Source organism: Hippocampus guttulatus, chromosome 8 (genome assembly GCF_054856545.1).
Source record: "Hippocampus guttulatus isolate MCC_2025c chromosome 8, RoL_Hgut_1.0, whole genome shotgun sequence".
In the NCBI taxonomy this organism is placed as follows: Eukaryota; Metazoa; Chordata; class Actinopteri; order Syngnathiformes; family Syngnathidae; genus Hippocampus; species Hippocampus guttulatus.
Window position 1 is genome coordinate 2,130,884 of NC_141268.1, and position 27,988 is coordinate 2,158,871.

Below are 27,988 nucleotides of genomic sequence, written 5' to 3' on the forward strand. Positions count from 1 at the left end.
GCATATTTCGTTTTTCTCAAGTTTGCTTTGAACACAGCAGTCAGGCTGTTGATTCTGTTGGTCCTTCTTGCGCGGAAGTCTCTCTATGGTTTTGTGTAGACATCATTTCAGATGACTACACTTGGTTCGATGACAACACTGGAGACGTTTTATTTTCAGTGTGGTCGCTAGGTCGCTACCACTGTACCGCTGATCTCTCGACGTGCCTCAGCGCACCGTCGCTGTCAGATGAACACAGAGAAGCTCCACACCCATTATTTATATGGACACGGAACACGGTAACCTTCCACACAAAATAGTTCCAAACAAGTAACAATCGTGTCAGTGGTATACATCGTACTCAACAGGCTACCTGCTCTTTATTCACCAGAGGCTCATCAACCTAGTCTCTTATTTCTCTCCCGAAACAGTGTCTTCTCCCGCTTGGTGTACCTTAGCCTTCTCCGCTACGTACAATTTCTGTACATAGCTTGTAATGGAGGGTCTCGCTGGCAATCCGTTGTGGAGTCGTTAGATGCAATGCGAATGATTTCAGCTTGAGTCTGGCTGTGGACAATGTTGACAGGCTTGCATGCAGTAGCCACACATTTAGCTATGGCTTCTGCAAATTTGTTGTTCGTCGTGTTATCCATTTTCTTCGCTTTGAAATGATCCATAGCTGTCTGTCTTAGACGAGGGGGCGGGGGGGGGGGGGAGTACTGTACTCACATCAGCTGTGTGCTTGGCCATTGAGTGGTATTTCAGACTCGACGTGCGATGATGATAGATAGCTCAGTTTACGACTGCAAAACATACAGGTAACTTTGGTCTTGTCAGTGGAACAATCTGGCAACTTTTTAAAAGTAAACTTTCCATTCATAAACTCTTTAAGTATCCGTTTTCAGTGTCTCACGCTGCCGTGGCTGGCAAAACAGACATGGCGTGGACTTCTGCAGCTCGCTTGTTGTTTTGTTTCGGTTTATTTATAGAGCAACGTAAAAACCACTGTGACGTGTGCCGCATTAATCTCGCGAGAAAAAATGTAATCACGTTAAAATTCATTTAAATTATTGCTGATAATAACGCGCTAAACTGACAGCTCAAATATATATATTTCTATATAGTATTTATGTAACTCTTAGTTTGTTTGACCACAAATCTGAAATCAAGGATGAGATTATTTGAGTCCATTGTTTCCCCCCAATCATCAAACCTTTACTTCTCTGTCAATATCAAAATACTGATTGAACAAACACTACTTCTGTAACGACAAGGGGACGTGACGTGGTCGCATGTGTCTCGTTGGCTAGAAGATGTCTGCAAATCGCCAGTGTTTACTTTCATTTATTTGAAACCGGCAACTATGGTGCCTTCACCGACTGTTGGAAGTCGTAACATTTCAGCCGTGCTTCGCTTGTATTGTGACGCATTGAGTTCAAAGAAAGGACAAGAAAGACGTAGCAATTAGATTAATTTCACAACATGGTCACAAGTAAGGTATAATGGGTAATAATACGTAGATTGCATTATAAATTGAGCGAGAACAAGCAGCACTGAATGCAGCGAGATTGCCCTCCCTTCGCAAAAAGAAAAAAAACCTCTCGCCTTCAGAAAAGCTAGAGGCGCTGTTTACAGCTTGAAGCTGCTCACTTGCTGCGGACTGGACTCCATGTGGGGGGCAACTCACCATCTCAACCGAGATGATGTGGAACTTAAACTCATGTTTAATTTTATGAGCAAGTGAAGCTGCACCTCCCCCCGACGGGTATTTGCGTATACTGTGCTACCGACAATTGGATTGTTGAGAAGCACTCTGCAAGTCCAAACTGGTCGAGAGTGGAATTTCTGAACTCCAACTTCGATGGATAACGTTCACTGAGCCTCCTATGAGCACCGGCTTCGGATAGGTTGGATCATATTATTCGGGAAAACGGGCAACTCCACAATACCACACCGAGGAGTAGGAACGTATCATTTGGAGAGGCGGAGGGCATAGTTGGACACGTAAAGGTGAGTGCCAGTGAACTAACTTTGAGGTCCGCCTCTCGCTCAAAACCGAGTTCCGACGTGCATGTATGTTTAATGAGATCGCTGTACGTAAGTGTCATGTTGTGACTAATACCCTCGCGCAAATTTCATTCTTTTAAATACAGCTTCCTGAAACGTTGACCTGCGTGGCGCTAATTAAACTTTAAATCATGTAAATGTTGCGTTTGAAGACTCTCCCTAAGCCGTATAATGGTCTGTCGAGTCGTGCTAACGCCAAGTTAGCCTGCGGGGGCGAAAAATTTGCCAGAGCTGCTTCTTTGAAGTCGGCTAAATTTACTCCCCTACCCCATCGGCGACGTCGCCCCAGGCCAGCTTGACTCTGTTATTCACGCTAAAATATAACAACTACAGCATGTGTTTCTATTTTACATATGCATGGCATCCCGTCTAAATTCTTAAAAAGTAACACATAACTCAGTAAATAATGGCTGTGATCATTGCAAGGCGGTCATTGGTGTGGCGTGAAGGGTAGGCTACAGCACTTTTGATTCATGTTGATGCATAACCTCGGTGTTTCAAGTCCCTTGAAAGTTCCCACTGTAGTGGGAGTGTACAGGTACTATAAATCTCTGGAGTATCACCTACTCACTGTGCAGTGTCTTCCGAAAACCTCAGCCATCTGTTACCATGGCCTCCCTCATGGAATTGGTGCCTTAGTATAAACCCGGAAATGAGATGGAATATCCCCTCATATTCTGTTTGGGAAACTTTAATTTGTGTCCACATCTGCCCCCCTTGAAACTTGTCTTTGGATCAGTCGTGCGTTATAATATATATAAATATATAAGTTGCAGATAATGGATATCTATTGATATAACAGCATTTCATATCAATTATAGTTTCTAGTTTAAGTTTATGGACAATGTGTACTTTAATCTGAAATAATACATGATTGATCACCAAATTTAGCAGAAAGATCATTTCAGTCTGGAGCCAACCTGTCATAAGATCGCCTGTTGCTACAGGGGGAATGCTGTACAATTCCTGGCAAAAAATTATGAACTTGCCAGTATTAGTGGATGTTCATTCAGTTTGCCTACATATGTAGTGGAGGAAAAAGCAGATCACAGAAATGACACAAAACTAAAGTTATTCAAAATGGCAACTTTCCATCTTTTGAGCATGAAATCAAGAAAAAAAAGTGGTATTTAGTAATGGTTACTTTTTGTGATTAAGCAGAGGGGGAAAATATGGAATCGGCCAGTTATCTTAGGCAAACATGGTATTTCCTTCCACTGCTATGCGGATGACTGTCAGATTTATGTCACACTTTAAGGCCACTAACCTCTCCGGAGGAAATCAAGACCTGGATGGCACCAAATTTCTTAAATTTCAATGAAAAGCAGACCCAAGTGATGGTGTTTGGTCCTAGTGGCCATTGCACATTCCATCTTGCGGACTTAGGCCCCCTGGCTCCTGATCTTAAGCCAACAGTCTTGAACTTGACAGTGATTTTAAATTGGACCGACAAATTGGTGCCGTTGTTAAATCCAGCTTCTTTCATTTTAGGCAGCTGGCTAAAGCCCCTCCTTTCTCAGGGGCCCTTTGAAACAATAATTCATGCCTTCGTCACATTTCGTCCAGATTACTGAAATGCACTTTTCTTTGGAGTCAGCCAATCCTCCACGAACCGTTTCCAGTTGGTCCAGAATGCTACTGCTCACCTCTTGACTGGTACTCGTAAGAGGGGGCACATAACTACACTGGCATCCGTTCGTTGGCTCCCTATACAAAATTCCCAATTTATCTTTAAATTTCTTCAAGAAATCAATATTAAATCTGTCTGGACCTGGAGCACTATTTCTTTGCATATTGTTGATAGCTGCCGTTATTTACGACACAGTCAGTGGTGAATTAAGAGTCGCAGTATCCTCTGATTTAATAGATAATAAAATGATTTAATGTGAAAATGACTATCATTGTAGTCATATAAGGTTTTGGAACAAATCACCACCAAATGTCAGCATGGAGGCATTTGATCACGTAGGTCGTTTTAACAATTTGCTCATGAATATTGAGCTGTCAAAATTGGGGGCGTAAATATTAACCAATAAATCCGGAGTATGATATAGTAACCTGGAGACAATAACATATCTGCCATCTTTGTCAGAAATCACATTTAAGCCTTTATTCCCAGATATTTTCAATTATATTTATTTGGCCACTGGATATTTTTGTTTGACTTAATTTTTTTACGTTTTATTGTGTGGACTGTATAAAATTTGTATTTCATAAATGAATCGAGAAAACCTCCATGAAAATGAGTTAAATGTAATTTTACGGAAAAATATTCAATTGAGATACCCATCCATCCATTTTCTGATCCGCTGTATCCTCACAAGGGTCGCGGGCATGCTTGGAGCCTATCCCAGCTGTCAACCCTGAACCGGTTGTCAGCCAATTGCAGTCTATTGAGATGTATATGTGATTATCGGGATATAAAATTACCGATAGTGCGATATAAGCATTTTGTCCATATCACACACTTGTAGGTGACTTTTTATAACTTGATAATTCATCAGGTGCCTCAATTTCCAGTATTGAAGTGATCATCATTCAGAGGTAGTAAACAATGGTAAAGGGTGACACAAAATAAAGACTTAAATCTGGGGTGTAGTTCATCATGTTATTCGTACATGATGATGTTATGTCTTTGAGATTTCGAAAGACACTTGACCCAGGGTTGGAATGTTGTCAGCATGGTTTGTATATTTTTACCATAACAGACTGAACCTCTGTGTGTTTGGAGTGGAGATGAACTCAAAATATTTGAAAAGAATCAAACTGTAGCTCAGTATTAAGATGAGATTTCTTGTTTCCATGAAGTTATAATGCTCACTTATTTGGAGGGGTGTGGGGTGGGGGGGGGGGATTTGTCATTTAACTTAATGAGCTGCTGGAAACATTTGGTAATTGAATCTTTCATCCTTGCCCATCTTCCAATGTTTTAACAAATGCCATGACTTGCTTTGTATCCACTATGACATTCATGTTGACAGTGTTGTAATGACCAAGTGAGGAGATGTCAAGGACGGACAAAGCTGGTAATGCTCTTCATCGCTTAAGTGTGGTAACACAGCTTCATGAGGGCGTAAAAGCTCGGTTATTCCTCTTTTGACAACTGTAAATCTGAATGAAAAAAATCCAGTATAATGCTGGTTTCCTGTAATAAATTGTGATTCTCCGGATCAGTGTTGTCTAGTTACCAAAATTCTCACTTGGATACCAATCCTCTTTATAGCCTTAATTTGTATTTAAACCCACGATCATAACTGAATTGGAAACTAATGAGCCTGGAATTTGCTTAAATTGATCTTGACCATTCATAATGCTTCCAGGACAATGTTCTTGTGATGATTGTAATGTTCCTTTTTTTTTTTTTTTAACAAAATCCCATTTTCATTCTTTAACAAAGGAATACCAACACATTTCGACACTCTACCTACAGTGAATCAAAAGGCTCACTTATGTTCTGGGCCTGCTTTCCTAAATTTGGCACAGTGCGGTTCATTGTATGATTACTAATTTCATTAACAGAGCCGTGTGTGTGTGTGTACTCCCAGAGTTTTTGCTTCCAATCCAGATACACCGTACAACCGTATGAGCTCAAATTGAAGATGATTATTGTTAGTATTCATTTTCAAGTTAATTTTGAAAGCGTTATAAATAAATCAGGACGTATTGTATTGTAAACGTACACCTACATTGAAAGTACAGTGGTACCTCTACTTACGAATGTCTCTTCATACTAAATTTTCAAGTTACGAAACGTCTCAACAAGAAAATATGTCCTCTTGTTGCGAAAAAAAATTCAAGATACGAAAGGTAATACAATATGGGCTGCTACTCACAGCTCCGAGTTTCCCGAACGCAACACACTTATAGATGCTCTGCCATTGGCTATTACCGTATTTTCACGACCATTCGACGCACCGTATGGTTGGGCGCAGTCTCATTAATGGGTGCTATTTCTGTATTTTACACATAGACAAAACGCACTGTATTATTGGGCGCAATTTTAAAGTGGTAAAACATACGCCAGCTTAAACATACGGCATGCATGCGCGCACGCTAAAAACACGTTGGCTTGTAGCATACGGTAGCATACCAAGACATACAGATACAAGCTAAAAACACGTTTTTAAAAAGGCAACGGAAAACTGAGTTCCGTTGTATTTTATTTAGCCATCGTACAATGTACTCACGTTTTTCGATCAATCATCACCCAGAAATCCATCAAAGTCCTCATCCTCTGTATCAGAATTGAATAATTGTGCAAGTACCGGTAATCCATCAAAAACGCCGTATTCCCTCTCGTTGTCAGTCACTCTCATTGCCATGTGGCTCCACAGAAATGATGCCGGCTTTGCCAAAAACTCGAACAACAGTGCAAGCAGACACGTTCGTCCAAGCAGCCACAATCCATTCGCAAATTGTGGCGTAACTCGCCCGGCGCTGCCTCTCACTCTTTGTAAAGTTGTGTTTGCCATCGATCATTCATTGTTCCCATGCCGTTCGCAACTTTACTTTGAACGCCCGGTTGATGCCGATGTCCAGCGGTTGGACTTCTTTAGTCAAGCCTCCGGGAATAACGGCAAGCTCAGAGTTCATTTGCTTGACTTGGTTTTTCACCGCTGCTGTGAGATGGGCACGCATGCCAAAAGCATAACCGATGGCTTGAAGTTTGAACTGAGCTTCGTAGGCGTGTCTCTTTGTAGAATTTATTTTCGGGGGTTCTTAGAAACCAAAACCGAAGTTGTTTTGCAACAATGCACATAGCCACACTCTATACAGGTGTTGGTACCTGCTTGTCGCGTCCACTTACACGCCCACCCTTCACTGATTGGCGGACTTCTTCCCCGCATGCCTGTCACTCACGTCTGCCTTTTCTCGCTCTTTCTCTCCATATATGTATATATACACGCCCACCCTTCACTGATTGGCGGACTTCTTCCCCGCATGCCTGTCACTCACGTCTGCCTTTTCTCGCTCTTTCTCTCCATATGTGTATATATACACGCCCACCCTTCACTGATTGGCCGACTTCTTTGCCGCATGCCTGTCCACAGTCACTTCCGCCTTTTCTCTATATAAACAGCGTGTCGGCTGTCAGTCAGGTTTTGGAACTCAGCGCATAGACAAGACGCTCCGCATCATAAGGCGTCCTGTCCATTTTGGAGAAAATTTTAGACTTTTAATGTCTCCTTATAGTTGTGAAAATACGGTACCTAGCATCTTCCCGGCATCACAATGGCTAAGCGGGGCCTCTACCGCATATGTCTATGTGTGTAGATAGATAGCTATGTGTCGATGCTATGTGTAAATGCGTCATGCGTTCTGAAACAGTCAGAATGTTTTATGGTTATTTTGTTAAAATTTTTGATGAAAAAAATTTAAAAAGATTAAAAAAAACTTTGTCCTAGCTACCGACCCTATGCTTAAATTTCATGTTATATCTTCTTTGTTTGGCCTAAAACAGCCCACCATTTTTTGTGTGTATGTTTAATGAACAGCTAAACTTTACCTGCAGTATTTGTTGTACGTGCACTACACAAAAGTATCTTATGCGTAATCTTTCTGGTATATTGTGCAACAAATTTTGTAGATCTAGACTCAAGTATAGCAGGATAAAATTTTACATTTTAAATTGGTCAGAATTGCTTCAAAAGTGATCTGATCTTTTTCTTTCTCTTTTCTGTTGGAACGAGCATACTTTAGAGCAGAGGTTGGGAACCTTTTTGACTAAGATAGCCATGAAAGCAAAAGAATAGATAGCCATGAGAGCCATATGTATGTGTTTATATATACTTCACACACACAAACTGTATTTTAAAAATAAATTCAACAAAATGTCAGTATAATACACCCCTTAATGTATTCTTTTCAACAATCTTGTTTTAATACTCACCATTAATGTGAATGGTTTTCCGTTCCTCACGATTGCGAAAGATCCAGCAAAACTAGCGGGATTATAGTCAACTTGTCGGGTCTATACGCGTAGTTGCTGCTGGTGGCTAGCTTGGACCCTGCTCAGTAGCTTGCACGCTTGCTTTCTGCTCTCTCTCATAGTGTGTTTTGACGCGAACGTAGCATGCCGCTTTACATTCATTCATTCATTTCATCGATGGTATTTTGTCATTGCAAATTAGACACACCGTAGAACTTGTTCCCTCCACAAAGGCGAATCCTTCGGTCCATTCGTCCTGAAGTGTACCACACTCGTCATCTTTTTTTCTTATCGCCATCTTATTCGTCGAAGCATTAGTTTTGAGCTAATGACTGAGCGGGCTGATTCAAAATGGGGCGTTTAACTGTTGCCACGGCAACGGCTGACGTAGGCCAGTATCGTCCAATTAAAATTGCCCCTGCCAACTCCAGGACATGACCAGTGAAAAAAGTCGGTGGATGTATTAAACAAGCGAGAATATTTTGTTTTACCTGCGAGACAGATGCAATCATCAAAAGAGCCATATATGGCTCGCAAGGCGTAGGTTCCCGACCCATGCTTTAGAGCTTCCATTTTATGCTATTGTCGTAAAAGTCTGCGGAGGGAATATTTTCTGCAACCATTCATTGTCTGTTGAAGTGGGCCATCAGACCAAATGAGATCAAAATAGCTACTACAGTATTTGGAAATGTCGCACCATGTGAACTGTGATCTGCCCAGCAGGGGTCTTGAGCTACTCTGCTACTATTGCCAGATTAAATACTCAATTTAATTATGTCACCAAGCATTAAGTCACTAACCTTATCAGTATGGCCTGCCTACTTAATGGGGCTCTGTAAACCAACAGATGCAACAAGATTAGGGACAATATGCTGCTGGTGCAAACCCTGATATGAGGTACACTCTCCTCCAAAACTATTGGAACATTGAGACCATTTTTTCTATTATTGTTGATTGAAAATATTGGATTTGACATCAAAAGATGACTTATCTCACACACACACACACATTAAATTGTGTGTGTGTGTGTGTATCTATCTATCTATCTATCTATCTATCTATCTACATTTATGTGTGTGTGTGTGTCTAGTGTCTTACTCGTCGTTACTTTTTCTTCTTTTAATAAATGATAAGAAAGCACCGATGTATTTTATTTTAAGCTAAAATATATCCTTTTTGACGCAAACAACAAAGACATGCAAAAGCAATGGTAAGAATATGTGCAGTACATGTCTTCCACCCCAATCCTATCCATACATAAGGCAGCGGGCCGCAGACATTTTTAATCATGTGATGGAATTCATATTTTTCGAAATCTTTGCTTTGAATTTCTCTATGTTCTAAAGTCATCATAAGCCATCCATCCATCCATTATCTCAACCGCTTATCCTCATGAGTGTCGCAGGCATGTTGGAGTCTATTCCAGCCGGGGAGTCAGCGGGGTACACTCTGAACTGCGTGTCAGCCAATCGCAGGGCACACAAAGACAAACAACCATAGACTCTAAATTTTAAGTAGGATTATTGGAGATTGAGAGTTTTCCTAATGCCTTCTTCTTATAAAATCTCAACTCTGAAATGCAAAACGGTATTGTTAAGCTCTGTCACACAATTCCAGCACTCATTTGTAGTTCAGAGAAACGAGTGTTGTGGGTGTGAACACATTCCCTTTAAATTACCGTATTTTCACGACCATATGGCTGGTTGATGCCGATGTCCAGCGGTTGGAGTTCTTTAGTCAAGCCTCCGGGAATGACGGCAAGCTCAGAGTTCATTTGCTTGACTTGGTTTTTCACCACTGCTGTGAGATGGGCACGCATGGAGTCGCAAATCAAGAGTGACGGCGAGGCATGGAAAAAGCCATCCGGTCACTTAACATACACCTCACTTAGCCACTCTCTCATCTTCTCCTTGCGCATCCAGCCCTTTTGGTTTGCTTTCACGATGACGCCGGCTGGAAACTTTTCTTTCGGCAGCGTCTTTCGCTTAAAAATCACCATAGGTGGCAGTTTCTGTCCATTAGCATGACAACCAAGAACGACAGTAAAAGCCGACTTCTCGTGCCCCGTTGTGCGTATAGCTACCGTGCTGGTCCCCTTCTTCTCCACAGTGTGGTTCACCGGGATGTCGAAAGTCAGCGGGACCTCGTCCATGTTGGTTATGTGGTTAGGCTGGATGCGTTTGTCGGCAATCTTCTTACTGCAGTAGGTGCGGAAAATGGCTAGCTTTTCTTTGTAGTCCGCTGGAAGTTGCTGAGCCACGGTCGTCTTCACTCTCATGGATAGATGGCGCCGTTTCATAAAGCGAAAGCACCAAGACGGACCTACTTGAAAATGTTCAATTTTCAATTCTTCGGCTAACGTTTTTGCCCTCAGTCGAATGGTGACTGTGGAGACGCTTCTCCCAGCTGCTCTTTGATCAAGAATATGTTTTATGTTCAATAAACAAACAAACAAACAAACAATCCACCGCTCCAGTTGGTCTTCCCAGTCGGGCCACCTCGCCTTCTTTCCATGGAAAAGCGTGTCGGCTCTCAGTCAGGCTTTGGAACTCGGCGCATACACAAGGCGCTCCGCATTATAAGGCATCCTGTCCATTTTGGAGAAAATTTAAGACTCTTAATGGCGCCTTATAGTAGTCAAAATACGGTAAGTGGATGAGAGGCACACGGTCGACATGGCGGAAACTGACTCATGCTGGAGATCGATGCACGCCATGTACATTTATTTATAAGGAGCTGCAAGAAGACTTACACTTGAAGATGATATAAAGTTGACTGCTGTGAAGTGGGCACTTGAAGACAGCCTTCCACCCCTGATCGTGTGTCTGGGTGTGTTCCAATTTCTTTTTCTGTCCAACATTTTCTTGAAAATATTTTCTATTCATATAGATCACGTGCCTATTGTGATATATATTCACATTTATTTCTCACCCAGACCTACTGTATTGATTAAACAGACATCAGTTCATAAATAACTCGGAGGGATATCTTATTTCATAACCGAGCTACTTTCAGCGATTGTTTTGCGGCACAATTCTATCAAAACAAGTTTTACCAGTTGCTTCATGTGAATGATGGTTGTCTGAGGTCAAATTGGTACCTGTTTTCATGATTATTTTAGCTGATTTTACGCACATTATTCTTTGCATCTTTCAGTTTTCTGGCTTATGGTACACAGCTTTATTGCTGTAGTATTTTAGAACAGGGATCCCCAACTGTCGGTCCGCGGACCGGTTCCGGTCCGCAGGGCATTTGGTACCAAGCCGCACAGAAAGAATTTGCCTTAATTCCGTTTTATTTATTTTGGAATACGAAAGATGTTTTATTTTGAAAAATTACCGGATTATCCGTTACATCCGTCTCTGTCACGCTTGACACGTGTCAAACCACGCTTCTGCGTCACGTGACCGATTACGCAAAAAAAAAAGACTTTAAAAATTTAATAAATTTAATAATAAAAAACTGCTGGAGATCGCACATGACGGAGGCCTGAAAAGGACGTTCGAGACAACTGGATTAAAGTTATGTCTGAATATTCTGAGATCGCCACAATAGCACTGTTGCTATTTCCGACATGCTAAATGTGTGAGGCAGGGGTTTTCTGCAGCAACGGCGACTAAAACAAAATTACGACTAGACTGGACATAAAACACACACTTGAGGTGTCATTGTCTCCTATTACCACGATATGGGACCGTCTGGTTGCAGAACATCAAGCTCGGGGCTGTGGTGAGTCGTGATTTTCATGCACTTTGAATTTGCATTGTATCGTATTTTGAATGCATCAAACATTACCATCGCGATCAGAGTGTTGCGGCCAGATTATACGCTCCTTGTGTTTATTGTTATTATATTTCGAAAACGCCACAGTTTTCATGCAGCTCGTAGCATATTATTTTGTTGTATTATTTCCGCCACAACTTAAATGCCGGTCCCTGAAAATATTGTCTGACATAAACCGGTCCGTGGGGCAAAAAAGGTTGGGGACCCCTGTTTTAGAACACTTAATGCATAGCTGTTTTAGGTAGCGTACCATTCCACAACTGTAGCGTGCACATCACACACTAGCATGGTTCCCTGAGTGCTTGTTGTCCTCCCCGCCCCCCAGTTTAATGGTAGTGCAACAATGCCCTCCCCGATTAGTTGGTTTAATAGAGACCAGCGAGGTGGAAGAATGGCAAAACATTTCTGCCGAGAACTGGCTTTTATAAAGGGCTTTTGTCTATCCTGCGCTACCATTACAATAGCCTCGTTCCCAAGCACGACAAGACTGACAGATTCACATACTTTTCACTGAACTTGTGTTCCATTGTCTAATGAACCTCCTTGTAGACATAATAGTCTTCACTGGTATACTCTGCATGTTACACTACACATATATTAAAAATACGTTTCACTTGTGATTTGTTTTTTGGATTGGCAGTTACACGTTAACGTGCGGTGGTCTGGAGTTCTTGTGTCCCCCGCCTTGTACCCGCAGAGAGTGTCAAGGTCCTTTTGTTATGTTTCTGTTGGAGAGTAGCCTGAATAGACCAGCAAACCGGAGAGGAGAATTTGGAGATGGGGGAGATGGAGGGGGCAGAGGGGGTCTCGCTGGTGTTGAGAGGTGAAGGCATTCCTCAGAGTGAAAATGACTGCGTTTAAATGCACAGATTCATCCAGTTACTGATATAGTTTGGTCTCATCACTTTTCTTCACACTTGTCTTTGATGTCTCACTTTACAGTACATGGACTGAGTTGAATTTTAATCTTTAACCAAACTATCTGCCTCTGAATGGTAGGTGGCAACAATGCTCCTTTCACCTGGCTTAGCTGTGGTTTTTTTAAACAAGGAAGAAGTTGCTGCAGCTGAGGTCTTTGTGGTCCCCACTTGCTTATTGGTCCAATGGTTCATTGGATGACGTCACAATTATTTAAATCTTGTGTGTGCGTGTTTTAAAAAAAAAATGAATCTACCGTATTTTCCGCTCTAAAAGACGCACTGGATTATGAGGTGCACCTTCAATGAATGGCTATTTTGTAAAAAAATTTCATACATTGTACGCTTCACATTATAAGGCGCAATCCACAATGTCTCCACTAGATGGTGCTACGCTCCTTCTATTCAACTCGAGGTGCCCGTTCAACTTCAGAGGCGTTCATGACCGCCTCTGAAAAATGTAAATTTACTGTTACTGTACTTAAATGAAACTACGAAAATTGAAAATAATGCATCAAAACAGAAAATCAAGCGAAACCACGAAGAAAATCAGGTGAGGAAATCACAAAATAAATTCTGTAGGGGGGGATATAGAATTTATTTTGTGATTTCCTCACCTGATTTTCTTCGTGGTTTCATTGAAGTAATAATCAATTTACATTTTTCGGAGGCGGCCATGAATGCCTCTCGAGTGGAACGAAAGAAGGCACGGAGACGGACAAAGACGTACAGTACCTGTATTTGTTGAGACTGTGAAAACCATTAATAAAGTCTGCGTTTAAAAAATAAAAATAAAACCACAGCTCTCCTTTTTTCAACAAATACAGATAAGTCTTTGTCCGTCTCCATGCCTTCTCTTCTTCCGTTCAACTCGAGAGGTGTTGATGACCGCCTCCAAAAAACGCATTGGCATTTCCTTGATCATAGCGCCACAACTACTACGATCAGATGTCAGTAGTAGTTATTTATTCCTTTGTTGTGTATTCACAAATGATGAAATCACAATATAAACTCTGTAGAGGTGGCTCTCGAATTTTGTGATATGCTCGCTTGCTTTTCAGTTTTGATGTATTATTTTCAATTTTCGTAGTTTCATTGAAGTAATCATTAGTTTACGTTTTTTGGAGGCGGTCTTGAACGCCTCTCGAGTCGAACGGAAGAAGGCACGAAGACAGACAAAGACGTACCTTTATTTGTTGAGACTGTTTTAAAAAATGAACACCACAGCTCTCCTTTTTTCGGAGCTGCAACAAAACTTATTTAATAAAGCAGCGACACAGTTCACTGAACCAACAGCAAGTTATAACATTGGAAAAATGTCTCCAGGAAGGAGCCAGTGGAGTCGATGTACAGTAATTCCTCGTTTATCGCGGTTAATGGGGACCAAAACCACCCGCGATAAACGAAAATCCACGAAGTAGCGTAACAGGTAAAATTTTTTTATTTTTTTTAAAGTCCGCAAACGGCCCGCGGGAAGCTGCAAAACAGCGAGTCACATAGAGCAACATATACAGTACTGTACTCCATGTATATGTTTAAAAAAAAAATATATATATATATTTTTTTTTATATGTTTGGAAAAAATCTGCGATGCACTGAACTGAACCCGCGATAAACGAACCGCGAAGTAGCGAGGATCACTGTATTACCGTAATGACCATACAAAAGACACACCGGATTTTAAGGCGCTCGGTGAGCTTTTAAGAAAATTGAAGACTTTTTGGTGCGCCCTATGGTGCGGAAAATACGATCTTTATTTCTAATTATTATTTTTTAAAAAGATTTGTCTTGACTCATAGTTTTGGTGGTGCTCGGAAGCAAAAAAAATAATTGCTGAAAGCTTCTGAAGTGTTTCAGTCAAACCTTTACTCTATTTTACAACAATAGTCCACCCATTCAGGGCGGCCCGGTGGTCAAGTGGTTAGCGTGGTCAAGTGGTGAGCCACGACCTCACAGTGCAGAGGTCGTGGGTTCGATCCTGGCTCCGGCCTTCCTGTGTGGAGTTTTCTCCCTGTGCCTGTGTGGGTTTTCTCTGGGTACTCACGTTTCCTCCCACATTCAAAAAACATGCATGGCAGCCTGATTGGACACTCAACTCAACTCGACTGTATTTTCGAGCACTTTCAGACAGCCATCGCTCCATACAAAGTGCTGTACATGGAACAACTAACATATACAACAGTAAAGCAACAAATCGGTGACAAAGCACCGAACAGCAAAACCATGCTGAGTGATATGCCAAAGAATACAAGTGATACAACAAAGAATAGCTTTAGTATTCTGTTGTAAGTTGGTCCATATTTCTTTCTTTTTTTATTATCCTCTTATACTTTAATAAGGATACGGTGTTATGCAAAGTTGTATTTATAACCTATATAACCCTATAACAATTTTATAGACAAATGATGCTATTTGTAGTCGTGCGGGGGGGGGGGGGGGGCGCGAGATGTTTTCCTCTTCCTTGGGGGGGCATGACAGAAAATAATTGAGAACCACTGCACTACACCAACAGCGACACAGTGGTCCTCACAGAATATTATATACTGAAAGTAAAATAGAAAATGAACCAAAGTTGAATCAAACAAAATTGCACTTTTTGATACATGGATACTGAACTAAATAGACAAATGGACTACCATCTTGATGAAACACCTGATGCTCACATCAATCTCACAAGGCTGGAAAACGGCTGTTCGAATGAGTGTTGTGGCGCATGTAAACGGTAGATCAGATTCGATCATGTCACATTTACACCGCATTTTCATTCTCTTTTGACCATTGGCTTCATTCTGATTGGAGTACAAGGCTCCATGGAAACCATGACTGATATAAAGCTTCAGTCTGAGCTCAGTTTCACTCGTTTCAAATGACGTGTTCAGCAATTTCATTGGTCATATGTGATTCGACTATGGATAAATGTATTAAAGGCATGAAAATCGTTAAAAATACATAAATTAACCGCGTCTTATTTAAAACCGCAGGGTTGAAAGCATTAGAACAAAGTAGTGGCTTGTATTCTGGAAATGATGGTATCTCTTGGTGCAAACATGATAAGTTTAGGAAATTTAGATGATATGCAAATGGTTCTTTGGCTTATCGTCAAATTTAGCACGTGCGCCTTAGTCAATACTGATGTATTGTAATCTTCATGAATGATAGGAGAAACATCAAATGTGATGACACGTGCCAGAAGCTTTGTTTTTCGCCGAGTGTGTTTGACGTTTCATGGTGTGCAGACAAACATGAAAAGCAACATGGTATGATGACTTTTACTGTATATGGACAGCTTGTTGCTAGGTGATGCCACTGGAAAAAAATAGAGAATTGCTTCACTAGAAACAACCATTTTGTTCAAGAATGCCGTCTAAATTGAGTCTCTTGAAGCACATGGGGAAAGAGGACCTTTATGCTGGGAAAAGGGGTTGCTATGTAACACACAATGTGAATGTTAAGGCATGTTAAAAGTTCAGGACCTTGGCTGAGTGCTGCGAGGAGTGCACAAGTGTAGCATGGTGTTCTCGGATATGTGAAGCTACCAAGCTAGAGGCATGCAAGTAGTAGAGTATTGCGACATAATGCCCTTTGAAATGATACAGTGGGGAATGGTATGGTCACATTAACAAGAAATGGTTCTTTGTTTCTAAGATCCACAATGAGTGAGTCACGGCTTGAAAGAACAGCACTCATGAAGACTAAAATATGAAAGTAATATGCAATCGATGCACCATAAATCAAACTTTGCAGGAAAATCCAAAAAGTCAATTTTACAACAATTTCTATCTTTTAGTTCAATAATATACAGTATGGTAGTTCAGTACAATCATGATTTGAAATTTCATACATATTGCTGTTTCCATTTTTAATTCTTGTCAATACCATGTCACATCCTTTACTATGCATGGACCCTTAAAGGGTTAGCAAGCAGAGAGAGAGTGAGTTAACCTAGTTGCCACTTGTGCTCTGTCTAACTACTGTGAAGGACGTAAACAGAGAAAACCACAACCTGTGCTTGTTTTCCATTCAGTAAAACTGTGAATACACCCTGAAGTGCGGTATTCCGAACTTTAGCCTTTGAGTAGTAGACAAAGCTCGGTCATGGGTCCTCAAGTACAAACTGCCACGTGGTGCTTGAGTTGACAAAAAGTAATTTAAAGCAGTGGTCACCAACCACCGGGCCGCGGACCGGTACCGGTCCGTGGGTCATTTGATACTCGGCCGCACAGAAAGAATAAATAAATTACATTACTTCCGTTTTATTGATGTCACAATCTGAAAGATGTTTAATTTTGGAAAATTACCGGATTCTCTGTTACATCCGTCTCCAGTACAGTAAATATTCCCATCCCCGGAATTCTATGAAAAGGAATGTCCTTCACCCGTAATAAAAACCTATGCATTAACATTTTGACTATGATATTACGTGTTACCGGAACTTACGTAAGCGGAAATTCCACTAGCCGTAACCCGGATGGAGGCGTAATGCCGCGAGAGCTTAAATACACGCAACACCCACCCGATGCGACGGAATAGGCCAGATGCTGAGACACGTTTTCACTTCGTGTTTTTCGATCATCAGATTTGAAACGACGACGTGTAAGTGAGTTTTTATTGGCGTGCGTTTTACTGTAATTGTGAATGATTTTAACTTCATTCACTTACGTCTCATAGATAGCGGCACCGGCTTAAAAAGCAGCGCCCACTCGACACGACGAAAGAAACGTGTTCGCTTCGCCGTTGTCATTCATCCGATCCGAAACGACGACGTGTAAGTGAGTTTTTATTTGCGTGCGTTTTACTCTGTTATAAATTACCAAAATAATATGTCTTTCCTTTGTTTTGGTCTAAATAAGCATGAGGAAAATGTTGAAATTTAATGAACATATCTTTTACAAAACATTTCATGAAGCACCTTAGATTTCCTTAGACCAGGGGTCGGCAACCCAAAATGTTGAAAGAGCCGTATAGGACCAAAAAAACCCAACAAAAAAACCAAATATGTCTGGAGCCGCCAAAAAAATAAAAGCCCTATATAAAACTTACAATGAAGGAAACACATGCTGTATGTGTGTAGGAGACTGGACTGTCTCAGAATTGTTTGTTATTCATTGCTTTGTGTGTTCACAAATGTCCCCATAGAATTTATTTTGTGATTTCTTCGCTTGATTTTTTGTTTTGGTGCATTGTTTTCGCTTTTCTTGGTGTCAGTGAAGTGATCATGAATTTCCGTTTTTCGGAGGCTGTCTTTGAACGCCTCTCGAGTTGAACGAGAAGAGAGAAGGCACGGAATTGGACGTAGACGTGTCTGTGTTTGTCGAGACTATTGAAAGCATAAATAAAGTGTACGTTTTAAAAAAACACCCCAGCTCTCCTTTTTCGGAGCTGCAACATGTATCTATATCTATTTGAGTGATATTAGCCTACTATCAAAATCTTTTTCCATTTTTAAACATTTTTTATAAAGCTCCAGGGAGCCACTAGATGTCGCTAAAGAGCCGCATGCGGCTCTGGAGCCGTGTGTTGCCGACCCCCGCCTTAGACAAATGTGCAATTTACTTTTATCATTCACATACATGCATTGCAACTGATCCCACGGATTGTACAAAGGAACAAAACTTTAACAAATAATATGGTATTGAAAAATATAGTAATGCGTTTTAAGATTAAACGAGATTTATAAACAAAGGAATTTTTAAACCATTTACACATGTGCATATAAAATCTAAATTTAATCCCTGCCTACACCTTACAAACTAAGGAGAGTGCGATTAAATTTGTAAAGAATAAAGTATTCACATGTCCTTGAGAGCGTCTGCTGTCTTCTTCTCTGTTCAAAACAATGTTGTCTTCTCCTCTGATCAAAACAGTGTGTCCCCTAGCGTATACTCCATGAATTGCACCTTATTCAAAATCTTCATTCCGTGTCTTTTATGCATTTTTTTTCACATTTAAATGATTCTGCGGGCATTTTCGAACCTCCTTGGGGGCTGGTTCCGGCCCATGGGCCGTATTTTTGATACTACTGCCTTAAAAACTGAATTCATACATATTATCAATATTTGTTGTGTTAGATCAGGGGTCACCAATATGGTGCCCGTGGGCACCAGGTAGCCCCCAAGGAAGAAAGCAAGTTTTAGAAAACTATTTCTTATGATAGAAGAGGGGGAGGGGGGGTACACTCCTCACCATGAGTGTAGGAGATAAAGATTTTAAAACATAATGTTGCGCTTCTAGCCAATTGCAGTCACCTCCAGTATCGTTTCCTTTCCTTGGTTCTTTCCAGGAATACAATATGCAATTTTTTATCCCCCTCAGTCATAATTTATCATTAAACGTTGTCTTGCCATATTTAGATTTCTTGTTTAGCCTATAATGCTTGAATGCACAGTGTAGTTTGGACTTAAGTTCTAAATGAGTGACATACTTCACACACTTGTCCCAAACTTCTCTGGTTGCTGTCAGTTTGTCTTGTTGACAATGGCCTGGTCTTGTATCCCATTTGTCAAAATTAGTCACCCATGGCTACCGTATTTTCACGACCATTCGGCGCACAGTATTGTTGGGCGCAGTCTCAGTAACGGGTGCTATTTCTGTATTTGACACATACACAAAATGCACTGTATTATTGGGCGCAGCCAGGCATGGTAATACATACGCCTGCTTAAACATACGGCATGCATGCACGCACGCTAAAAACACGTTAGCTTGAAGCATACGGTAGTATGCTTGCACGCTAAAACATACCAGGTATGTTAGCTTAAGCCTTAAAATAACTTTGCTGCTGTGAATCGGGAATTTCTCCATTGCGAGACTAATAAAGGTTTTCTTAAAGCATACGGTAGCAGCAGTGGCGGGCCGTGCATTTCAACCTTAGGCCTTCAGTGACATCACATACATACACAATACAGTATAGGCTCGTCAAGCAGCACTTAATTTCAGGAGCATTTAAAACCATCAAGTATGCATTCATAATTAAGAACAGGAAACTAAATTTGCAGATATTGTCAAAAATAAAAAGATGATTGAAAAATACTGTCAGAGATTTTCTCGGACAAAGTTAAAGAAATGACTCGGCACACAGGAAAATTGTCTTCAATATCGGCGGGAGCGGATCTCTGAGAGCGAACGACGGTTTAGTTGGTCCGATGATCACACACTCCTGCTCCCTTCCCGCCAATTCAGACTTTTATTGTAACATACAAGGAAAACACTGCCCCCGATATTTGCATACCGCACCCCCGGTCCGGCCCCTCCGTAGTGATTGGTTACCTATTTTTAAACATTGAACCACCAGTACGTTGGCGCCTTTTCTGTCTGGTCTACATCGAATTAACATGTTGCAGACTTTGCGGATGGCCAATGTCGCCTGGGCGCGACGGGTGTTCTCAACTCGTCTTTTGTTGTTCAACCACTGTTCCTGAATTATTCATTCCCCTTTTGTGACCAAGTTTCGCCCTCTCCCCTGTGATCGCCCACCTGTATTGACGTGCTAATTGTGGACTTCAACAGCCCTCCGCCTTTGTGCACAGGCATCTGGGGGTGCAGGATACGCACCCAAACGTTTAGATGTGCCCAGATTAAATGAAACTTTAAACATGATACAATTTTGCTCATAGATTCCTCGAACAAATACTAAATAAAATGTCACCCAAATTACGCTGTGTGATCTTAAACAAGTCTGTCCAATAAATTGCGTAATGTCGCAGTTTCATACAAGACACCAACCAAACAATAACAAAACAAATTATTTGAAAATAAAGTAAACGGATCATTTGCATTTTGAAAATTGGCGATACAACAGCAAATAACTGAAAATGTTGAGCAGCTGAGATTGAACGAACTTTCATGCATGAAGGTGACTACAATGCACCATTATAAATTGCAGGTGAGCAGATTTATTTGATACATTTTTGTATCTTTGTCATTTTATTTCGTTACCATGAATTTAATACTAACGAAATAAAATGACAAGAAGAAATGTAAAATAGAATTAATTTACTCACCAATGTAGTGCCTGTTCACTGAGCTGCACGTCGACTCGAGTGTCCCCAAATGTTTTTAAACGCACCATAGTTTGTAAGTGCCCAGCCGTGCTCTGATGTTTCCTTGCTGCCTTGGTAAAACAATCCAGTGTGGCTCCAAACACCAAATCGGTCAGTTGCAAGCAATCAGCATTCCCAGCAGTACAATTTGCAGCGTTTCTCAGAGGCTGTGAGCCACGGGTCCCGTTCATAATTGCTCGTCTGAAAATGACGGACAAACCCTTTTCCTTGCTGGGTCAGGCTAGCTAGCGCAGGAGTTGGGCGACCTCTTCGCACAATCTCCTGCTTTTCGTGGAAGGTCCGTCTTGAAAATTGTGTGGATAGTAGTTCAGCAACCAGATCAACGTCTTCTTCTTCGGCCGTTTTGGGTTAAAATGCAGTGATAGCTCCCTCTAGCAGGCGCTAATCCAATCACTGAACGCGCATGTCCAGTCTCGACGTAAGGCATTCTAGCTGGCCCTGGTGCGCAGACTCGTGATCTGATTGGCTATTGCAACCTGACTGTGCCCGTTCATTTAGAGCGCACAGGGGCCTACTCTGTTTAATCTGAAGGCCCCAAGCAAATTTAATTTACCTGGCAACACAAGCTATCTGAAATATGATTGGTTAAAAAACCCTACCATAATAAATAAGTAGAGCTGTCAGTTTAGCGCGTTTTTATTGGCATTAATTTAAATGAATTTTAACGGGATTAAATTTTTTCTCGCGAGATTAACGCGGCACACGTCACAGCGGATGTTGCGTTTCTCTATAAATAAACCAGAAACAAAACAACAAGCGCGCTGCACAGGTCCACGCACGTTTCTTTTGCCAGCCATGGCAGCGCGAGACACCGAAAACGGATACTTAAAGAGTTTATGAATGGAAAGTTTACTTTTAAAAGGTTGCCAGTTTGTTCCACTGACAAGACCAAAGTTACCTGTATGTTTCGCAGTCGTAAACTGAGCTATCATCATAGCACGTCGAGTCTGAAATACCACTTAATGGCCAAGCACACAGCTGCCGCGAGTACTCCGCCCCCTCGTCTCAGACAGACAGCTATGGATCATTTCAAAGCGAAGAAAATGGATGACATGACAAAGAACAAATTTGCTGAAGCCATAGCTAAATGTATGGCGATTGCATGCAAGCCTGTCAACATTGTCCACAGCTTGACTCAAGCTGAAATCATTCGCATTGCATCTAACGACTCCACTACAGATTGCCAGCGAGAGCCTCCATTACAAGCTGTGTACAGAGATTGTACGTAGCGGAGAAGGCTAAGGTACACCAAGCGGGAGAAGACACTATTTCGGGAGAGAAATAAGAGACTAGGTTGATGAGCCTCTGGTGAATAAAGAGCAGGCATTACGTTGAGTTCGATGTATGCCACTGACGCGATTGTTACTTGTTTGGAACTATTTTGTGTGGAAGGTTACGGTGTTCTGTGTCCATATAAATAAAGCGGGTGGAGCTTCTCTGTGTTCGTCTGACAGCGACTGTGCGCTGATGCACGTTGAGAGTTTAGCGGTGCAGTGGTAGCGACCACACTGAAAATAAAACGTCTCCAGTGTTGTCATCGAACCAAGTGTAGTCATCCGAAATGATGTCTACACAAAACCATAGAGAGACTTCCGCGCGAGAAGGACCAACACAATCAACATAGCCTGACTGCTGTGTTCAAAGCAAACTTGAGAAAAACGAAGTATGCGACCATGGTTTAAATCCACTGTAGGCTGAGTACTAGTTTACCTTAGATGTGCACTTTATAATGTTATATTGCTCTGTTTTGATTCCATAAAAAGAGCTGTCACACAACTCTTTGTCACACAACAGTTAAAGCAACTGTTGTGACAAAATATTTTTTTCACTGTTGTTGATGGACAGTAATATTGTGTGAGAGATTGTGCGAATATATGCTCTAAGTGAAAAATGTTCATGTAAAATTGAAAATTGAAATTTTCATTTCAGTAAATAATTGCATTTTGCACATAGAAAACGTATTCATGATTCCATGTTGATGAGAGCATTAAAATGGGGGGAAAATAGGACAAAAAAATATAGAAGGAAATTCAGAAATGATAAAAAATGCGTGAGTGATCACGATTAATTTTTTAGTTCATTTGAGTTAATTATCACAGTTGCATTTTTAATTAGATTAAGTTGGTTGCCTGAAGTTGGTTAGGTTATAATTGATATTTGCTTTGACACCGTCACCATTGCTTGGGAGAGCTGTATGTGTTTACGCTTTTCATCAAAATTATTCATTCCCATTATAAAATCACGTTTGAGAAATACAGTATAAAAATGTAAACTCAGCAACCACACATTGCTGCATATGGCCGAAATCTCCTCTGTCAGAATTTTGTAAAATTATTTTTTCACTACCGTATTTTCACGACTATAAGGCGCCATTAAATGTCTTAAATTTTCTCCAAAATGGACAGGACGCCTTATAATGCGGAGCGTCTAGTGTATGAGCCGAGTTCCAAAGCATGACTGAGAGCGCTTCTGGCCGACACGCTGTTTATATATAGAAAAGGCGGAGTGAGTGACGACAGGCATGCGGAAGTCCGCCAATGAGTGAAGGGTGGGCGTGTAAGAGGACGCTAAAGGCACGTCCCTAGCAGGTACCAGTCGCCAATGAGTGAAGGGTGGGCGTGTAAGAGGATGCTAAAGGCACGCCCCTAGCAGGTACCAGTCGCCAATGAGTGAAGGGTGGGCGTGTAAGAGGACGCGAAAGGCACGCCCCTAGCAGGTACCAGTCGCCAATGAGTGAAGGGTGAGCGTGTAAGAGGTGAAGAGAAAAACATGAGTACATTGTAAAATGGCTAAATAAAGTACAACCGAACTCAGTTTTGCTTCCGTTGCCTTATTAAAAACATGTTTTTAGTGTGCACGCATGCATGCCGTATGTTTAAGCTGGCGTATGTTTTACCATGCCTGGCTGCGCCCAATAATACAGTGCGTTTTGTGTATGTGTCAAACACAGAAACGGGTGCTAACCCGTTACTGAGACTGCGCCCAACAATACGGTGCGCCGAATGATCGTGAAAATACGGTCCTCTGTTATTGGTCAGTCCACACATGCGGGTGCTATTTTTACGAATGATTAAGCAATCTAAAGTGTGGAAAATTGATTGCTTTCTTTGATGATTGCCCTTCCCGTCTTCTGAATATTTGATGATTTTGAGGATACAAGGATTCTTCCCAATGCCAGCGCAATTTTTTTTAAAGTTTTTTTTTTTTTACATTGTTTTGTTGGTTCATTGCTAACTACTTTACTTTTGTAACATTATACTATATAATGTAATTGTAATGCAATCTTCATTTTCTATGTCCAAAGGGTTTGTTGCCTCCCGTGGTTTCTTTTATGAAAGGGTTCTAAACACTTGATGTGACAAACCAGATGTTGCCTAATATCCGAAAACTGCCATCAATAGTCACCAATATGTATGTTGACTTCTCTACTTATCCTCACACGATGATCAACCTCTGAAAATATATGAAAATGATCACCCAAGTATTACGAATTTTATGACGATGGCATACACTACATATATATATATATATATATATAATGAGAGAAGCCCTTCGTCTATAAAATGCAAACTACTGGGGAGATCATTGTGATGTTTTTAGAGGTTGTTGTGTGCATAAGTGGAGATGTCTTCAATCATTTTGTTGACATTCACTGAAAGAGAAAGAGAACCAAAGACAGGAACAACGGAGCCAAGCAAATGTGGATTTTTAAATGAACTCAGTCACTGATTTCACCATGACCTTATCTGTTTGTACTCACAAAAGTGTGAGATTTGGCAGAACTGTGAGAGCTTGGGTGAGATTTTACGGCTATTCAAAGTTGAGACTATGTTTAGCAGTAGTTAGTTCTCCATTTAACAGAATGTTAAGAATGTACAGACTGTAACTCATGTTTGTATTTCTTTGTGACAGCATTTATATAAAGTAACATTCAGTTCTTCTCCTTGAAAAGATAAAATGTGTGACCAACTTCACAAACTATCAGAACCAGCACTCATTTTATCATGTCTGTCTGTCTGTTTGTTTTTTTGTTTCAGCTCTGGCTGGGGTGAAGGGCGTTTCCCTCCAGCTGGGGTACCTGTTATATGTCATCATTAGCTTTGTATTTAAGGACTCCGACTTCTGTCACTCTTTGTTGGAATTACTGACCTTGTTTGCTGTTCATGCCCAAGTGTTGTTTTCTAGACCTCTCGATCTTGCCATAGTCGTCGTTTCGTAATGGGTCCATAAGGCATCATGAAGCGTGTTGACGCAATGACACACTTGTTGATACTGTGTTGATCCTGTGTCACTGACCACTGACACCCCCTGGACTTTAAAAATCCCTGCAGGCAACCCACTTGACAGACTGAACTGACTGATTTGATGGTGACATGTATACAATATCATTCACATCTATGTATTCATATTGTATTATTCAATATGTTTGAATAATGTGCAAATTATGTGAATGAGGATACTTGTGGGCTTTGTCTTCACAAATTTTTATTCAGAAAAATAAGTTGCTCCAGTGTTTTGAATTTGATTCTGTTGCGTTTCTTGCATGCTATTTCCCCTGCTGTGGAAAACACATGCTCACATGGCACTGATGATGCCGGCGTACAGAGGAACTCCTTTGCGAGGTGGGAGAGGTTTGGAAAAGTAGTGTGTTTCTTCCAATATAAGAGCAGTTTTTGACTGCATACAATATTCCCCTTTGCCAGGTATCGCTGGACTTCAGATATAGCATCTGCTGTTGCACTTCTTCCCAGTCTCCCCACCTCATTATCCAAATGCTACCACAGGTCATCTGAAAAACAAAACCCAACAAAATTGGCATTTAGAAAAGTTTCCAAAAGCAAACTAATAATGATGAGTAACATGCCAGATGTAGTTAGGTTAGTGTAGTAAGGTTAACACACTCATAGATTCCAGACTGGAAGCAGTGACTCAACGATTCAGGTGTTTGTGGATTTGTATGGCTGCCTGTGTGTGCAAGGTTGAAGCGTGACGCTCAAGTTCATGATAAAGCATTTTCATCATCAAGATGACCTTTGAACCCGACAGTGGCCTCTCTTCAGACAACTCCACTGTAGCTTGATGGAATGGAGAAAGCACTAGTCGTGCTTCTCTTATGATGGTGAATTCATCAGCTGTCAGTGGTGTCAAATCTGTCTTTAAGGAGGCCAGAGGTACCCACACTGGTTCTCTCTCATCATGCAGCCTTGACAGCATTTCATAAGCAGTGTTCCAGCGTGTTTGCACCCCCTTGATGAGTTTCAGGGTTGGCCGTCCCATCTGTTGTTGCACCTGAGCGAGCTTCTCCTTGGCTGTAGCGCTTGAACGGACATATAAGACAATGTGCTGAGCTTTGTTTCTGATGTCTGACCTGATCGCATGATTTTTTTTAACTAATAAATTAAGACTGCGTGCAATGCAAATTGGGTGACGAATTTGGAAGTGTCTAGTGGATGCGATCATGTTTGATGCTGCATCACTCACAAGACACTTTACTTTGTTGGTTATGGCCCAGTCCTCCATCATGCCCCTTTTGACCTAGGCCAAATTGTCTGCAGTGTGATTCTGTGGAAAGTATTGTACTTCCAACACTGATGAACACAACTGCATATTCACATTGATGTAGTGACAGGTACCTTACCTGTCACGACATTACGACGCCAAGTAAGGCTCCATGTTCACAGAGGTCCACATGTCACTGCCACAGCTTGTTGTACTTCCATTTTCACTTTTTCCCATTCCTCTTGGTATTAGTTGGCCACCATTTTTTGATGGTCTGAAATATTAAACCAAAAGCAAATAATACATTTAAATTATAGGCGATTCATCTCATCCACATCAACTACTACTTTATGGAACTTTCACACAGACCTTTCTTGTCAGCAAAACATATGAGAGTTCAAGGACCTGAATCAGTTCCTTGAACCCTTCACTCTCCACAATTGAGGGGCTGGCAGTCCTTAAATACAATACAATAAAGTTCAAAAGTGCCTGATCAAGCAACTGCTTCCTGGAAGCTTGATTGTCAAACATGAAGTGGAGAGTAAACCAATAATAATTACAAATTGCCAATTAATTATCAACAAAGCAACTGTGAAAAGGTAAGAGAATGGCTGTATACCTGTCGTTATCCTTGGTGTATCAGGAATGTCATTCTCATGCCTCAGCATGGAGGAGGTTTTTTTGTTGGTAAATAATTCTGTATGGCAAATTCGACATTTCACCTGCAATAAAATATGTGAATGGTAAACCAAGAGTTCCCTTGAAATAATTTGAATTAGAATGGAACAAGACAAGTCAAAAAATCTGAGAGGCACTTGGTGAGACAAAGAGATATGAATAAATACCTTTTTCTCCAAAAGAAGATCAAAATGGTCCCACACGGCTGACACTTTGCGTTTCCCCTGGAGCTGCTCCATAATATGCATGTACTTTCACAAGCAAGGGTGAGGTTTGGCTTGTTTCGGCGGGCGTATCACGTTGACAGATGTACTTCCTTGTAACACAGTTTGGCGGGTTTTTGCGGAGTTGACGCCGCATGAACTGCTTCGACGCAGTTCATGCATCGGTCACGTGATTGTCTTAAAGCAGTACGCGCACTGACGCGGGGATTGCTCTGTTAGCTCAGCGCTATCGTTCTTGCTTGCTTCCTTCCTCATTTTGGAAGGTACCGTATAGTAATTTGATTTTGCTTTTGTTTGTCATGTGAATTGGACTCTTGTCATTTCATTTGTATTCTCTGTGTTCCATTACCTTCCCCTTTGCAATCGCCTTTTGTTGATCCTCGTTTTTCCCTGGATCCTTGTGACCAGCATTTTCTGTTTTGCATGTTGTTGGTTTTGAGTTTTTGGGATCTGAAACATTATTCGGTTTGAACCTGACGGAATAATGTGACCATAATGGATCCGCAGATTCAGACAAATTTTGGAACGCTTTGGCCAACCAAGGACGACTGGTGGGTCGGCAGGGAACTGCGTTAACGGAACTCCATGACACGGTCGCACTGCTGGCTCACCAGTTTGAAGAATTAGGCTCGTGCATTGAGCAGTTGGGCACTCAAGGGACCGCCCCCCCTTGGATTCTCGAACTGTCGTGTTGGGGTACTACCAACTACACTCATTTTCTGGGAACCAAAATTACCCCTTCACGCTATGGAGGTGAGCCTGGACTTTGTGGGCAATTTAGTCACCAGTGCTCTTTGATTTTCGAGCAGCAACCAGGGTCACCGTTAACTGTCGGCCATAGTATTGGCACTC

At 41.3% G+C, this 27,988-nt stretch overlaps 2 protein-coding genes across 4 annotated transcripts in view; one reads left to right on the plus strand and one right to left on the minus strand.

Annotated features, from left to right (window-relative positions):
• The window catches only part of LOC147200821 (uncharacterized), a 69,502-nt gene that overhangs the window by 14,153 nt on the left and 27,361 nt on the right, over positions 1-27,988 (minus strand). Inside the window, 1 exon segment of the mRNA XM_086117370.1 lies at positions 9,791-10,381. Within this exon segment, the coding sequence (XP_085973496.1) occupies positions 9,791-10,381 (591 nt within the window).
• Positions 1,620-27,988, plus strand: part of plxnb1b (plexin b1b) — a 180,488-nt gene continuing 154,119 nt past the window's right edge. For all 3 annotated transcript variants that reach the window (XM_086118521.1, XM_086118522.1, XM_086118523.1), the window contains exon 1: positions 1,620-1,989. The gene's annotated coding sequence lies outside the window, so the exon portion shown is untranslated. The remainder of the gene's footprint in view (positions 1,990-27,988) is intronic.